This window comes from Phodopus roborovskii, unplaced genomic scaffold (genome assembly GCF_943737965.1).
Source record: "Phodopus roborovskii unplaced genomic scaffold, PHOROB, whole genome shotgun sequence".
Taxonomy (NCBI): domain Eukaryota; kingdom Metazoa; phylum Chordata; class Mammalia; order Rodentia; family Cricetidae; genus Phodopus; species Phodopus roborovskii.
This window is the reverse complement of record NW_026126514.1, coordinates 21,170,724-21,186,604: the sequence shown is the minus strand read 5'-3', so window position 1 is coordinate 21,186,604 and position 15,881 is coordinate 21,170,724. Positions and strand designations below refer to the sequence as shown.

Sequence of the window (15,881 nt, the reverse complement as noted above, 5' to 3'; positions counted from 1 at the left end):
GCCTGAACTAATCCATTTAAAATAAATTTAAGAACTGAGAATCAGACTTTCCTAAATACTACTTTAAACAGCTGTCTAGAAATATAAAGACCATTTGCTACTAATTTTTAAAATACTCTGCAAGAACACTAACACATACAAAAATGTACTCCATAAAAATAAATGTAAAGTATGTGCACCAGCAGGATGATTCTGCTGGTAAGGGCACTTGCCTCCAAGCCTGAAAATCTGGGTTTAATCCCAGGAACCCATAAGGCAAAAAGACAGAACAAACAAAGTCCTCTGACTTCCATGTGCAGGCACACATGCATGAGTGTATATGCACGCACACACAGTAATAAATAATAAGATGTTTTTTAAAATAAGATATACGCATGGCTGCTGCATACTTGAAAAGATAATCAACATCACTCCTCACTTTGGAAACACCCACTACAACTGTAAAGCATGCCCGCTTGTATGCATTCCCATAGTTACTACTTAAACAGCAAGGGTATGGAGGAAAAAGAAGAAAATGGAACACTGCTGCTCTATTCTTAATTAGGGAAAACAGCTTAGCTTTGGTGGAGAACAGCATAGAAGTTCCTAACACAAAAACTCAAACCTAACTATCGAAATACTCAGCAAACTTACTTTGGATATATATCTAAAAGCAGGGCCCCTATATTGAACACCCAGGTTCACAGCAACACTATTTATAATAACCTAGAGATGTACACAACTCCAATATGCACAGAGAGATGAGTGGATAAAGAGGTATAGACATACAGCATGCCATTATTTAACCTGAGAAGACTGTTATACACTTCAATGAGACACAATGCTATGTGAAATAAACCATCCACTAAAGAAAGACAGATTCTACCTGATTCCGTTTATGAGGTACTTAAGAGTAATCAGATCAGAGACAAAACGGCAATGAGAAGGAAGAAGGGATTAGGGTGTCATGGTTAATACAGTTTCAGTTTTGCAAAAAGAAAAGTTGATAGGTAGTACAAATGGTTGGTTGCACAACAATATGAAACTACTTAACAATACTAAAATTTGTTAAGGTAGACGACTACGAGTGTCTGTTACCTCACCCTTAAATGGTCATTTAAAAGTTTTAACAGTTGGGCAGTAGTGGTGTAAGCCTTTAATCCCAGAACTCAGGAGGCAGAGGCAGGTGATTTCTGTGAGTTTGAGGCTAGGCTGGTATACAGAACAAGTTCCAGGTCAGGCTTCAAAGCAATATAGAGAAACCCTGTCTTGAAAAAACAAATTTATGAAGGAATGAATGAATGAAGTTTTAGCATATGAAATTAGAAGTGTAGGATAAAAACAGAAAATAAAAAAGAAATATTTGAAGAGATAATGGTTGAAGTCATTGCAAAATTAAAACAACAAAATACAGATCAAACAATCTTAAAGTTTTAACATTTAGTGAAATTCAATATTTTAAATAGCTTTCTTTAGTTACATTAGGCACATTTTAACTGCTCAGTAGGAAGTGACCAGTGATCACCACAGTGGACAGTACAGATCTACAGCATTTGTGTCATTACAGAAATGTCTACTGCCTACTTTACAACATTCAACTTTTTAAAAAAGATTTTATGTACATGTGTGTGTTCCTGAGTGTGTGTATATGCACCACTTGTGTATAGTACCTGTAGACACCAGATCTACAGGTGGGTGACTCACAATCCAATTTGGGTGCTGGGACCCCAACTGGGGTCCTTTGTAGGAGCAACAAGTGTTCTTAACTGCTCAGCTATCTCCAGCTGGTATCATTAGGATTATACCTCTTGCCAAGCCATTTTCTATTTTTGATTATTTTTCCTTTCCTACCTTTCTTTCATTAAGCATTTTATTTTCCCATTTTTATGTGAGGGTGGCACACTCTCTCTCTCTCTCTCTCTCTCTCTCTCTCTCTCTCTCTCTCTGTGTGTGTGTGTGTGTGTGTGTGTGTGTGTGTGTAAATGTTTGCATGTGGGTGCACAAATACCTGGAGGTCAAATGTTGATATTAAAAATTACCCGCTATCGCTCTTCTACCTTATTTAATGAGACAGGGTCTCTCAATCAATTCCAGAGCTTGCCAATATGCTTAGTCCCATAAGCTTGTTCAGGGATTCCTTATCTCTGCCTTCTGAGACTGGAATTACAAGTGGGTTACCATACCCACCTGCATTTATGTGATATCTGGGAGTCCTAACTCTAGACTTCATGCTCTTGAAACAAGCTCTTTACCTGCTGAGCCATCTTCATTGTTCTAGTCACAATTTTTATGAGCCCATTATTGTCTCTGATATTGGTTGAATAGCTAATTATTCCTGTTTTGATTTTGTAATTGTTTTAGTAGTTCTTCTTGGCTTAATAACACACTACTGCAATGACAATGTGCAGATGTTACAATAGCAAACTTTCTTCCCCTTCCTGTCCTTTAACTGCTACTCTGAGGCCACTGAAATGGCTTAGAGGATGCCTATGCTGATGCCACAGCTGATGACCTGAATTCAAGCCCCTGTAGTGGGAGAAGAAAACTGACTCCTCGACCTCTCCATGGACACCGTGGTACATGCTATTTGCTCTTTCTCTCTAAGTAAATATTTTTTTAACCCAAAACATTTTAATTTTCCAGGTAATAAACCCAAGAATGCACTGTTATTATTCATGATCATTTCCATGATCTCATAAATGTAGCTTTTATAATAAATTTATTATAAAATGTGAAACTCTTTAACAGAGGTAGCATTATTTTAAATACTCAATCTGTACTGACATTAAAGGTTTAAGGAAAGATGAAAATGATAGTTCTGGCTGTCGGTAATTCTAACCCAACATCTGTGTTACATGTAATTTTTCTACATCATAAAATATAATATTCTTGGGGCAGAAGCATAATATCTCAGTGGGTAAAATGTTTGCCATGCAAGTATGGGGATCTAAATTCAATCACTAGAACCCATGTGAAAATCCAGATGTGATCATACCTGCTAGTAACCCACTGTGGAGGTGATGACAGGCTAGCCTGACCAGTGAGTCCCAGGTCCCAATGAGCTATCTTGTCACAAAAAACAAAGTAGATGGCTCCTGAAGAATAACAGTCAAGGCTGACCTCTGGCCTACACACACACACACACACACACACACACACATACAGCAGCACACGTATGTACACGGACACAATCCCCCTAAAATGCATCCCTATCTTATTTCCTCATGCTTTAACTTTTACTGTATAGGACAACTATTTAATACATGTGTTACCTCAAAGGGAGTTTTAGACTTTTCATGAATGTCACATTTGGAAGTTGCAGGACTTTAAGAGAACACAACTAAATTTCATCTATCCTTAAGATCTACCCAAGACTGGATAATTAAATGGCATGTCATTTTTACTTTAGGTCTACCAAGGAGCCTCAGTAGTCATAAGCAGAATTCTGTGCATCATCTTTAAGGTGTTTATTATGTGGTTCCTATTTCTAGTCTCTGTTGCTGGAGTCTTTGATTTTAATTACTTGGCCTCATTCTATGCATTATTTTCTTTTCATATTATTTTCTCTCATATTATTTTTTGAATAAGTTTTCCTTTTAATACTTTACACTGAAAACCAGACTAAAAAATTACTTCCTCCATCTAGCTCATCAGGACTTTTCCAAGTCTCTTTCCATGAGAGACTATCTCCATTATTCACAAAAACCATGCTCTCAAGTTCACTTCCCAAAAGAATACCTACACTATGATCTTTGAGTCACTGTCCAGTCCTATATTATACCTACTGACAAAATATTTCATGGCTCAGTTCTCATAAATGCAGTTTCAATATAGATAAAAGACAGTGACTAAATCTATTATTTCTCATGGCAAGGCGCTGAATTCATATTTTCACTGGCCTATTATTCCTCAATTCAGAGAAACAAGTAGTAAGCTAAGACAGCCACTTCAGGTATGGCTATCAAATATAGTCTCATGAAGAGAACTGCTGCATTCCAGTCCTAACTTCAAGAATCTAGCAAATACATCAAAAAGCCAATATACTACATAAAAATTTAGTATTACTATTAAGAAATCCTTTCTCCGAAGGGGGGGGGGGACCAAAAAACACAAAAGGAGGAGGAGGAGGAAAGAAATGGGATCAAATTCTATAAAGTAGAAACCTACGAATGTTAAAATGTCAATTAAATAAAAAATAGCAATACCCAACACACCAGGTTCCCACTATGGAAAGGGCTTCTGATGCTTACCCAAGTCGTCCTAACATCTCTAGGTCAGGAACTTGTGGTCCATAGGTCTCTATCTGCAAGGGCTGGTATTCATAGAGAGCTTCTTCAAGCTTTTGGATTGGAGCTAATGAAATCTGTTGACCCTATAGAGAAATGAAGGTGATATATTTTAATAATGTCTTTATATTGGTATTTGTAGTAATTTTAAAGATGGAGTAAATTTCTTACATTAAAAAGAACAGCCAGCTGGGCAGTGGTGGTACATATCTTTAATCCCAGCACTGGGGAGGCAGAGGCAGGCAGATCTCTGTCAGTTTGAGGCCAGCCTGGTCTACAGAGCTAGTTCCAGGACAGGCTCCAAAGCTATACTGAGAATCCCTGTCTCAAAAAACAAACAAAAACAAAACAAACAAACAAACAAAAACAGCCATTAGTGGCTGGAGAGATGCTCAGCTCTTGTAGAGGACCCAAGTTCAGTTTCTAGCACCCATGATGGGCAGCTCACAACTACCTGCAACCCCACCTCCAGAGGATCAAATGCCCTCTCCTGGGCTTTGAAGGCACGACACTTACATGCACATTCCAATACACTGACCCACATATACAGATAATTTAAAATATAAAATAAAATCTTAAAAAAATAGCTATTAGGCTATTTTTTAACAGGCATAATGTATTACCACCACAAGCCACATTCCATAATTAATATTCAGTCACACAATTTATGAGGGAAAATGAAATTTTAATGAATAAAAAGAAATGTATGAAGGAAAATAAAATCTACCATTAAATGCATATTTTGCCTTAATCAGTACTATTGTTTAGTACTAATAGTACTAAGCAAAATATAAGCATAGTCCAACTTTACGTTTTCCAATTGTTATAAAATACTTTCACAGATTTGGCAATCTGTGTTTTCTTTTTTCTTTTTTTTTTTTAAGTTCCAACTAGGGGAAAGGGCTAATCAAATTACTTTGGCAATGCTCTGTCATGTAAATATATTAACTCTTTACAACAGAATCAGTCTTACCAAATGAGTACTATATGCACACATACAATGTATGAAAATAATTGATGATAAAAACTAAGTTCAAATGAACATCTAGTTTTTTTCGAAGAAAGAACTACTGGGCAGATGCCTAAGGATCACATCCGGATACAAGTATACAAAATATATAAAGCCATCTAAGCATGCTTACATATGATGTACATATTTATCATATGCTTGGAAAAGGACTCTGATTCATAAAAATCTCTATGTCTTTTTGTTTGTTTGTTTGTTTTGTTTTGTTTTTTGTTGAGACACGGTTTCTCTGTGAAACAGTCCTGGCTGACCTGGAACAAGCTCTGTAGACCAGGCTGGCCTTGAACTCACAGAGATCTGCCTGTCTCTGCCTCCCTGGTGCTGGGATTAAAGGTGTGCACCACCATCACCCAGCCCAAAATATCTCTATTTCTTATAAAGTGTATGATTTCTGATTCTGGTAATTCTCATCATTTCGCTAATTGACCACTTTTCACAAAGGACAATGCAGGATATGTACTTTCAAGACATGAAGTTTTAACTTTATCAAATAAGTAGTGGGAAAGCATGTACTAAAAATATTGGCAACCACATCTGAGTCACTGAAGTTATGGTATCCTACTATTTATTCTCTGAAGGGACTATATTAACTCTATACCCTTCCTGCCATATTTATACCTTTATTTCATGCTCAGTGTCTCTGTCTGTATTATTCTCATCCTACCCCCTCCCTCCCCTCTCTTTCCTTTCCTTCCACCCCTTTCGTCTCCTCTCTTCCCTTTCCCCTTCCTTCCTCTTCCTTTCCCTTTCTCGCTGTCCTTATCCGTTCATAGAATTTCCTTGATTACAACTCACTATGTCTCAGCCTCCTGAGAGATGAGACTGTTAAAAGTTATTTCCTCTCTTTCATTCAACATTGAGCAAGAACTCCTTCAAGCTCATTCCTGTCACTGCTATTACCTCTTTTCATCCACCTTCCCCTCCCCAGTGAGTTATCAATGCAATGCTGATCACTAGTCTTACTCTTTGCGATGGTAAATATTAATTGTTAACTTGGCAGAAAAAAACAAGGAGAAAAGCCTCTAGGCAGGTCTGTAAAGGATTCCAGATTAGGTGTGAGGAGATGAGAAGACCCACTCTAAGTGTGGGCAACATCGTTCCTTAGAAAACATGACCAACTTCCTCCTGCTCCTCCTGCCATGATTTCTCCACCATGATGGACTGTAACCCCAAACCCTGTGAGTCAAAATAAATCCTCCCTTCTTCAATAAAATTGTTTGCCAGGTTTTTGACACCACAACAAAACCAGCAACTAATACAAACTATTTTCATAGAGATTTGCCTGCTTTTGCCTCCTGAGTGCTAAGATTAAAAGTGTGTATGTGTCCCAAAAAATATAAAGCCAGTATGACTAATAGCAAACCAAGTAAAGATACAAGAAAGAGAAAAAAGGGACAAATCAATCTCCCAGTGAATCTCCTGTGTCTACTGGTAAAGACATACATGCAAAAATTCTCAATTAAATGCCTGCAAATCCAATTAAAAAACACTTCAAGTTGGCGTCATCCCACAGACACAGGCATGGTTCAGCATATACAAATAAATAACACAGAAATGGACTCCAGAACAGAAATTACAGTATTATCTCAATAGATAGAGACAAGTATTTTGACAGAATCCGAAAGTCCTTCATGATAAAAGTCCTGAAGATATAATATGGAAACACATCTCAACATAATAAAGGCTGTGAATGACAAATCCAGAACCAACATTATACTGAAAGTGGAAACACTAAAGACATTTCCATTAAAATCAGGAACAAGACAAGGGTGTCTACTTTTCCATAATTACTCAATATCATGCTTCAAAACCTGGCTAGAGCAACAAAACAAGAAAATAAAGGAGACAAAAATAGGAAAGTGAGAAGATAAAAGTACCCTTATTTGTAAACATGACTTTATGTATAACATCTAATGACCCTACCAGAAAACTCAAAGTTCTGATATGTATTTTAAAGGAATCGGTATATAAAACCACTTGCTTTCCTATATACCAGTAAAATGCCAAGAAGGAAATCAGGAAAATAATGTCATTCACAGTTATTTCAAAAAATAGAAAGAAAGAGCTGGTCAGTAGTGGCACACACCTTTAATCCCAACACTTAGAAGGCAGAGGTAAGCAGATCTCTGAGTCCAAGGCCAGCCTGGTCTACAGAGCAAGTTCCAGGATAGCCAGGGCTACAAAGAGAAACCCTGTATTGAAAAGCAAAAAAAAAAAAAGGAAAAACTAAATGGATAAATGAAATATAAGACTTCTACAATAAAACACTAAAGAAGGAAATTGAAGACAGTACAGAATAGAAAGACCTCCCACGATAATGGATTGGGGGCATCAATGTTGTCCAAAAAAATGGCTATATTATCAAAAGCAATTTAACATCCATCAAAATTTTAATGTAATTTGTCCATCCATTACATGTGATTATGAGTCTGCATTCATGTGGATGTAGGTGATTGTGCATAGCAGCCTGATATGGATGCTGGGACCTGAACTCTGGTCCTCTGCAGGAGCATTAAGTTCCCTTTATCACTGAACCAACTCTCTAGTCTCTCAATGCCATTCGTCATAGAAACAACAACAGCAAAGAAAACCTTAAAATTCATATGGTAGCACAAAAGACCACAGACAGACAAAGCAACCTGAGAAAACCAAATAATATTGAAAGTATCACAATACCTAACTGACTCCAGGTTATCACACTACAGAGCTATGGTAACAAAACAAGCACACTGCAAGCTCAAAAACAGACACATAGATCCCCAGAATAGCCCAAAGGACCCCAGTACAAACCCATACAGCTACAACCTAATTTTTGACAAAGACACTACAAATAAACAACGAACACTAAGTAACTTCCTTCACAAATCATGCTCAGAAAACTGGATATTCCCATGTACAACAATGAGATGAGATTCCTATCTTTCTTCAGTAAAATCAAAGAAACTTTGAAACGGTTAAGGGAAAAAAAGCAGGAAAGCCCGGTAAAATATAGGCAAAGATAAGGACTGCTGAGTAGGACTCCAGTCACTCAAGAAATAATGCCAACAACAGGCAAATGGAACTTTGGGCAATTGAAAAATCTTCTGCTGAGTGAAAGACAGACTGTAGGATAGAAAAAAAAAAATCCTTACTATCTTAAACAGTTGACATATCTTCATATCTTCAGCATATAAGGAACTTAAAGCCTCAGCAAAAAAAAAAAAAAAAAAAAAAAATGAAATAGCCAGTCAAAAAATGGCAAATAAAATGAACACACAGTTCTCAAAAGAAGAAATAAAATGAGTAACAAACACATGAAACAGTCTTTAACCACATTAGCCAATAGAGAAATATACATTAAAACCACAGAGAGATTCTACCCCACCCACTAGAGTGGCAATCATTAAGAAGACAAATACTCAGACATCCAAATGTGCACAGACATTTGAGAGGAAAGGAATTTGCAGCATCCTTGTCCAGCACCTCACAACCACCTACCTGTACTCCAACTCTAAGGATATAACTTCCTGGCCTCTACAGGCACCTGCTTCACACAAACATTCCCACATACACGGACAGACAGATGGACGGACGGACGGACGGACACACGGACACACACAATTTAAATATATATTAAAAATAAATCTCTAAGAACAAATAACAAATGCCAGCAAAGACATGGAAAAGAAGAAACCCTTGTTTAAGGAAACTGCTGACGTTGTGAGAAGAGAGCTACAGGACAGTGGAGAAAATCTGAAAATGGTCAAAGCATCAGGTCAAGCCAAAGAATTTGTGCTCGTTTTGTTTGGTCAGATCATAGCATTATGATTGTGTATGAAATATCCCATATGGGAACAAAATTAAGACTATAAGAGAATAACTTCATTAAAACTATATCTTAAAGTAGTTCAGAGGAAAACATATACATATATACATATACATATACATATACATATACATGTACGTATATGTATATGTATATGAGAAGCAAATATACCAAATACTGAAGACTATTTAATCTGTGTATTTATCATACTATATTTCTACTTTGCTAATTTTGAAAGCTTCCATTATAGGGATTTTTAGGCAGGTAATGGAAACTGTTAGTTTTGAGAGAAATGTAGCTATTTATTTTAAAAATAAAAATAAAATAATACAAAAGAAAGAAGAGTTAGAACTAAATGGGTCAAGCTTGTAACTATTCTAGTTTTAGTCTATAATTATTTTGATTATATATTTAATTGTTGGACAAATATTATTTGAATGAATTATAATTGAAGAGGAAAAAGGGACAAAGATATCGGGGGAAAGGGAGAACTGAAAAGACTTTGGGTTTTGTTTGTTTGTTTGTTTGTTTGTTTGTTTGTTTTAAGTGAAATACAGACTGGAAGAAAACATTTCCAAGTCACATATATTATAAGTAACTTTTATTTAGAACATATAAGCAACTTTTACAAATGAGAAACAAAAAGACAAACAACAAATACAGACCGAAAGACAGGGACATTCCGGGTAGACTCTAAAGTATAGACCACAGACAGAAAGACAACAGAAATCTCCTGAGTAAGCTTCGGGAAATAATTTGGTGGTTTTTCTTAAAGTTACTAGTAATTTTAATTTACCCAAAAAAAAGAACCCCAAACTTATAGGTTCCTGTTCAATAAATGATCAGTTTCTACAGGAATAGTCATAGCAGTATTACCTGTTGTGCCCAGACAATGAAAATAATCTGATGACCATCAACTCATGAGTGAACAGAATGGAGTACAGTCACACAACATGACTTCATTCACATAATATGCAGAGGAATATTAAGTAATAAAGCATTGATATATGCTTCAACATGAACAAACTACAAGACAGCATACTATAACAGCTTTTATGTATATGCAATGTCCAGAAAGTACAAAACTGCAGAGACAAAATGCACATGAGTCACTGCTACAGGATAGGAACACTGACTGTATTATGACTCCAAATGGGTCTAAGTTACTTTCTTAAAGTAATGAAAATCATCTAAATCGACTTGAATGATTGTGACAGTCTACAAACTAATTAAAAAATTATTAAGTCATAAAATTAAATGATTGCATTATAGCACAATAGAATTGTACTTTTTAAGTGTTAAAAGCAGTCAAATCAATTCAATATTTCTATTTAAAAATCCAGATAGGCCCCCTCTGAGGAGTGCATGTGGTGGGGGGGGGCAGGAGAAGAGGAGGGAGGGGGAACAGGGTTTGGTATGTAAAATGAAAAAAAAAATTAAATAAAAAAGAAAATGAAAAACAGGAAAACAAATAGAAAAAAAAAATCTAGGTAGAGTGTTCAGTAAAGACAGCCAAAATTACAAAATAATCCCAAAAGAGACTATGCTATCATCAGCATCAAAGCAATGAACAAAGTCAAAGAACAAATAAGACTGTAAGAGGAATAGGGTTGATACACTGGGGCCGCAGAGATGGCTCTGGGCTGGGAAGACCTGCAGCTCCTCCAAAGGCCCAAATTCAACTCTCAGGACCCACCCATCTCAGGCAGTTTACAACAGCCTGTAACTCTATCAATGGGATCCGATATCCTATTCTGGATTCAGTGTACACCCTCAATCCAACACACACACACCACGATGTAACTCTTTAAAAAGGTAAGCAGCAGAACAGATGGCTCTGGCCAGGAAAGTGCACACTGTTCTCACAGAGGACCTGATTTGGTTCCCAGCACAGACACTGTAAAGTTCACAACAGCCTAGCAACTTCAACTCCAGAACATCTGTTGCCGCTGACCTCTGAGGGCACCTGCAATCACCTGCACACATGTTCATATACACACACACAGATGTAGTTTTAAAATTAATAAAATCACAAAAAAAAAATTTTAAACCTAACATTAAGTAATTCAGGTACATTCTATTGGCTTCAAAAAAAACAAACCCAAAAAACAAAAACAAAAAACACCAAACCCCACAAAACTAAGATCCTTTCCATTTTTATTATTGCTGCCATATAATAAATATGGAGATAAAAATTGAGTGAGAAGAGCCACAGAAAACCTAGCAACCTAGAGTAGATGTTTAATCACTACTCTTAGAGATGGATAGATGGATACAAACCATATACTCAACAATACAATTTATTCTTACTTGTCTGAATACACCATCCATTTCTCCTGTAAGATCCAGATTAGAACCCAAGTGTGCAACTGTGCAGGGCCAGAGCTTGGCTCCTCAGCACTCACACGAATGCAAGGTGAGTTAGGTGACCACATGTAATCCCAGCATGGGGGTCAGAGGCAGGAGATTCCAGGTCTCTGGGTTCAGCTGAGAGCCTTGACTAATATGTGAAATAGAAAGTAGTCAAGGAAAGCACTTGATATCAACTGCAGACCCTTACACACACATGCACACATACACATGTGTGCAGGCAAACATGCCTCCACATACAACCATTCATGGACATCACATATACATAAACCATATGTATGCATATGTATATGTACAATTCAGCTTCCGCCTTGTGGAGTTTTTAATTTCAGGGAATCATATTATAAGGAAATTGTTTCTATTTGTATTTCTTAAGGTCATTTAAATAACACAGGAAAGAACAACAGCAGTGGAGGTTTCCAAAGAGTAGCTCGTCTCACAATGGTAAATTTATCAAATTCTGCACAGAATATTGCATTGCTATTGAAACTGGATTCGGAACCTTTCACTCTCCTGGCCTTGAGTCACCGCAATTCTAGGGCTACTTCCAGAGACAAGATCCAGAAGAAGTCTTTGAGAAAATCAAATAAGGTACTTCTGTAGTTTCTATTTTGGTAAGTGTCCTAATAAATTAAACATGTGCGTATGTATATATGCATATATGTATTGGTATGGATTTTTTTTAATGTTTTAAGAAGCAAACAAACTTAAAGAATATGCCTGGCACTGTCTACAAATTGGCTATTTAGAGTCACATTTCTGTGGTAGTGCAGGTATTTTCAATTTATTTTTGGAACAAGCAGAGTAATTTCTGTACTTTGCTGTTCCGGTCACTCCAGGGTGATGTCAGCCTGTCATCACTGAAACAGCTGCAGGGTAATAACTTCCTGGTAAAACATTGTTTCATGGTAGGTACAGTTTGTCCCCCGTCCTGGACAGGCACACAGAGATGGCTTTTCCTTGTTATTTTTCAAATTTTACAGTGACTGTCAAAGGACAAGAGAAGGGCAGGGGTCTAAAGGCTAAGAGGTAACTATGCCCCTATGCTGGTGTCCCCCCCCCCCGAAACTCAATGAACTGAGGAAAACCACTGAAATTCTCTAAGTCTCATTAGAATCATTACCATTGCCTGTAATGTGGGTGGGGGGAGACTGAGACAGCAAGGTAGTCTGCTAGGAATCCATGACCACTAAGGAGAAATCAGCCACTGCCTGCCCATGTATCAAAAAAATAAACAGGATTTTCCTCCAACTTAATGTATGTCTGGTTCATATATATTAAAGAAACACTCAAAGGGGGGGGGGAGACAAACACTCATTTCTGTATTTCCCAAAACTCTACTAAAATCAACACACAACTGTTTTAAGATGAGTAGAATATAATTTCAAAAATATAACTTTTAAAGCATTCTAATGATGGCAATCCTAGAATCAGCCTTTATGATTTCTCTTCATCCTTCAAAACATGTTTGCCACCAACCCAGAATGTTTCTTTCTTAAAACAGGCAATGGTAATGCTCATATCAAAGAATTTCTAACTTATCAAGTTGCATTTAAACCTTGTTCATTGTTATCGATCGAATGGTCCTATCCTAAAGAGCTATACATATTCTATCTTGGGTAAGACAAGACTTTAAAAAGGTTCTTGCAAACTGTCTCTGAAACATCATCACAATCTGCCCACTAAAGGGGAATTCCTTGGTTATACAAATTCATTTGAAATGTCCACTCTCAAAAACTCATCATTTAGTGTTCAAACACAACATGGAAAATGTTCTTTAAGGGCTGGAGAGATGGCTTAGCTTACAACCAAAGGCTAGGCTAGGCTCACAAGGAAAAACATAAGAAAATGTTCTTTAATAATACTTCAATTTTACTTTCAGACATTTGTTGGTATACCAAGATAAACTACTGCAAAAAAAAAAAAAAAAAAAAGGAAAAAAAAGGTTTCAAAATTAAAAAGCAATTTATTTGAAGTGAAAAGATTAGGTGGTACATACCTGTAGTCTGAACATTTAGAAATCAGGGTAGGAGGGTCACGGTAAGCCTGTCACTATAGAGTTCAGGGCTACATAGGAAGACTTCATCTCAAAAGGGGAGAGAGGGAGGAGAGGAAAAACCCAAGGAATTCATTTACTTTGTTTGTGTTATTTGAGGTTTATTTTTCCTTGGGCATTAGCAAACGACACAGTGTTGAGAGAACTGTTTTTAATTCTTTCTCTGATGCTTGTCTTACTGCTGGACTATAATTTGTTGCCAAGAGGACATAGCGTCCGGCAAATCATGTTTGTTTCTATAAAAAGACCAGAAAAGAAAAGCATCAAGGGAGACTATCTGGTGATACAAAAGCCTGTTTCCTTAAAAAGACGTGTTAATTGTAAGAAAAACAGTATTTGCCAGAAATTTCAAAATCAGCTTTTTAAGCAGACAACATTTTAGCTGGTTTAAGTCCCTATAAAAGTAATTTTTAAGAAAGAATTCTTATCTTGGTACTGAAAGTTAACTAGTAACCAATGATTATGACAACTTATACACATGTCTACATTTCTGATTGCAATAAAATATAAAATTGGTTTATGCAAAGTCATCTAAATGGAATATTATGTAAGCAAAACAAAGACAGATCAGTGAAAAACGTAACAGAAAGCTATAAATATCAAATCATACATATCCTTTACCTAGTACAGTGCTTGATACATATTAGGAATGTTTATTTCAGGAATGAACAGGTGTTTCATGACGGCCCCACCAGTTCTCTGCTGTCCCTTCCCAAATGGTGTATGACAAATCTCTTGGTTTAGTTAAGGTCTTTGAACTACAGAATGAATAACTACTGTAAAAATTTCTTTGTTAGGTGTTATATCATGGCACCCCCCCCCAAAAAAAAAACCCTAATGCCCCACCCAAGAGTGTTTTTTTTTTTTTTTTTTTAAGTTTTCTTGCTTTTGGTTTTAATGTGCACTGTGTGTATGTCTGGCGGTCATGGAGGCCAGGAGAGGGTGTTAGACCCTCTGGAACTGAAGTACACAGATAGTTATAAGCTACTATTTGGGTGCTAGGAATTGAACCCAGGTCCCGTGCAGGAGCATCCAGTGCTCTTAACTGTTGAGCCATCTCCCTAGGCCTCTATCCAGGTTTTAAGTTGTTCATTACCAGAGGAATATTTTAATTCATTTATCAAGTATTTAGCAAACTGCAGGTAATGTGACACTGTAATATACTGTGTATCACCATAACTGACTCTGCTTTCAAGTATTTATCAACATGTACAAACCAATATGCAACAATATGGATTTATAGCCAATCATCATAAAGTATAAATATTTAATTACATATTAATATATAGACTCTTTTTAAATGAAAGGTATATTAGTTTGCTAAAATGTCATTTGCAGAAGATAGGTACAATCATTTTGTGAAAAACATTTAGACAAATTGCATCTTACTGACATACGAACTCTGGTCTTTATATATATTTTTTCTTAGATGTTCAGTTTTCTTTTCATAATAAGCAAAACAATCTCCTCTTCAAATAACACACAAATTGATGGCTTATTTTCCTACCATTATAAACTGTATACACTTTAAAATGTGATCAGAAAGACTATTTCAACTAAAAAGAATAATTCTTAGCGATGTTGAAGTAAACTACCTTACTGAGTTTCATTATGCCTTTGACGGTGCTACATGTTCACTCTATGGATTAGAAAAACAACACAGGGGCTCAGTGGTTAAAAGCACAGACTGCTCTTTCGGAGAACTCTGGGTTCAATTACAAGCACCCAGATGGCAGCTTACAACTGTCTGCAACTCCAGGTCCAACACCCTCACATAGACATACAAACAGGCAAAAACAGCATTAAAAACTAAGAATAAGTTTTAAAAAAAAAAATAAAATTTTAAAAAGGAAAACAGCAACAAATAATTGCCACAGTCCTTTTAGACTTTTTTCATCTAAGAACATATGTATCAATCAGTATAAGTGTTGGTCCCACAAATGCAAAAGTATCTAGACTATCACATAGTTTGCTTTAAGTATTTTTTCTTTTTGTTTTAATTCAGGAGGGATAAAAACTAACTTTATTCTATAGTCTTCCTTTTATCAAAAGAAGAAAGAAAGTAAATCAAAGAGATACACTTTGTAAAACAGTATCCTAAAGGACAAGGGAGAATCTAACTTCCAAGCACTTGTCAGTTTTACAGCTTGGTATTTAACGCTGGTAAGTACTACTAACATAGGACCAGTTGCTAGGACAGATGCTGCCACCAGTCAGCTGCCTTTGCTGAAACACATTCTACAGATTACCACTTAATCTCCCACCAACAGCAACGGCTGCCTGTTGCTTTGCTGTAATCACCACTGAAAATAAACATGGTCACCAACAAAACAAGAAAAAGTAATCTGATATAACTTT

The 15,881-nt window shown here is 36.4% G+C and overlaps 1 protein-coding gene across 1 annotated transcript in view; it reads right to left on the bottom strand.

Annotated features, from left to right (window-relative positions):
- Positions 1 to 15,881, bottom strand: part of Mnat1 (MNAT1 component of CDK activating kinase) — a 154,852-nt gene that overhangs the window by 53,596 nt on the left and 85,375 nt on the right. The window contains exon 7 of the mRNA XM_051195988.1: positions 4,230 to 4,351. Within this exon, the coding sequence (XP_051051945.1) occupies positions 4,230 to 4,351 (122 nt within the window). The remainder of the gene's footprint in view (positions 1 to 4,229; positions 4,352 to 15,881) is intronic.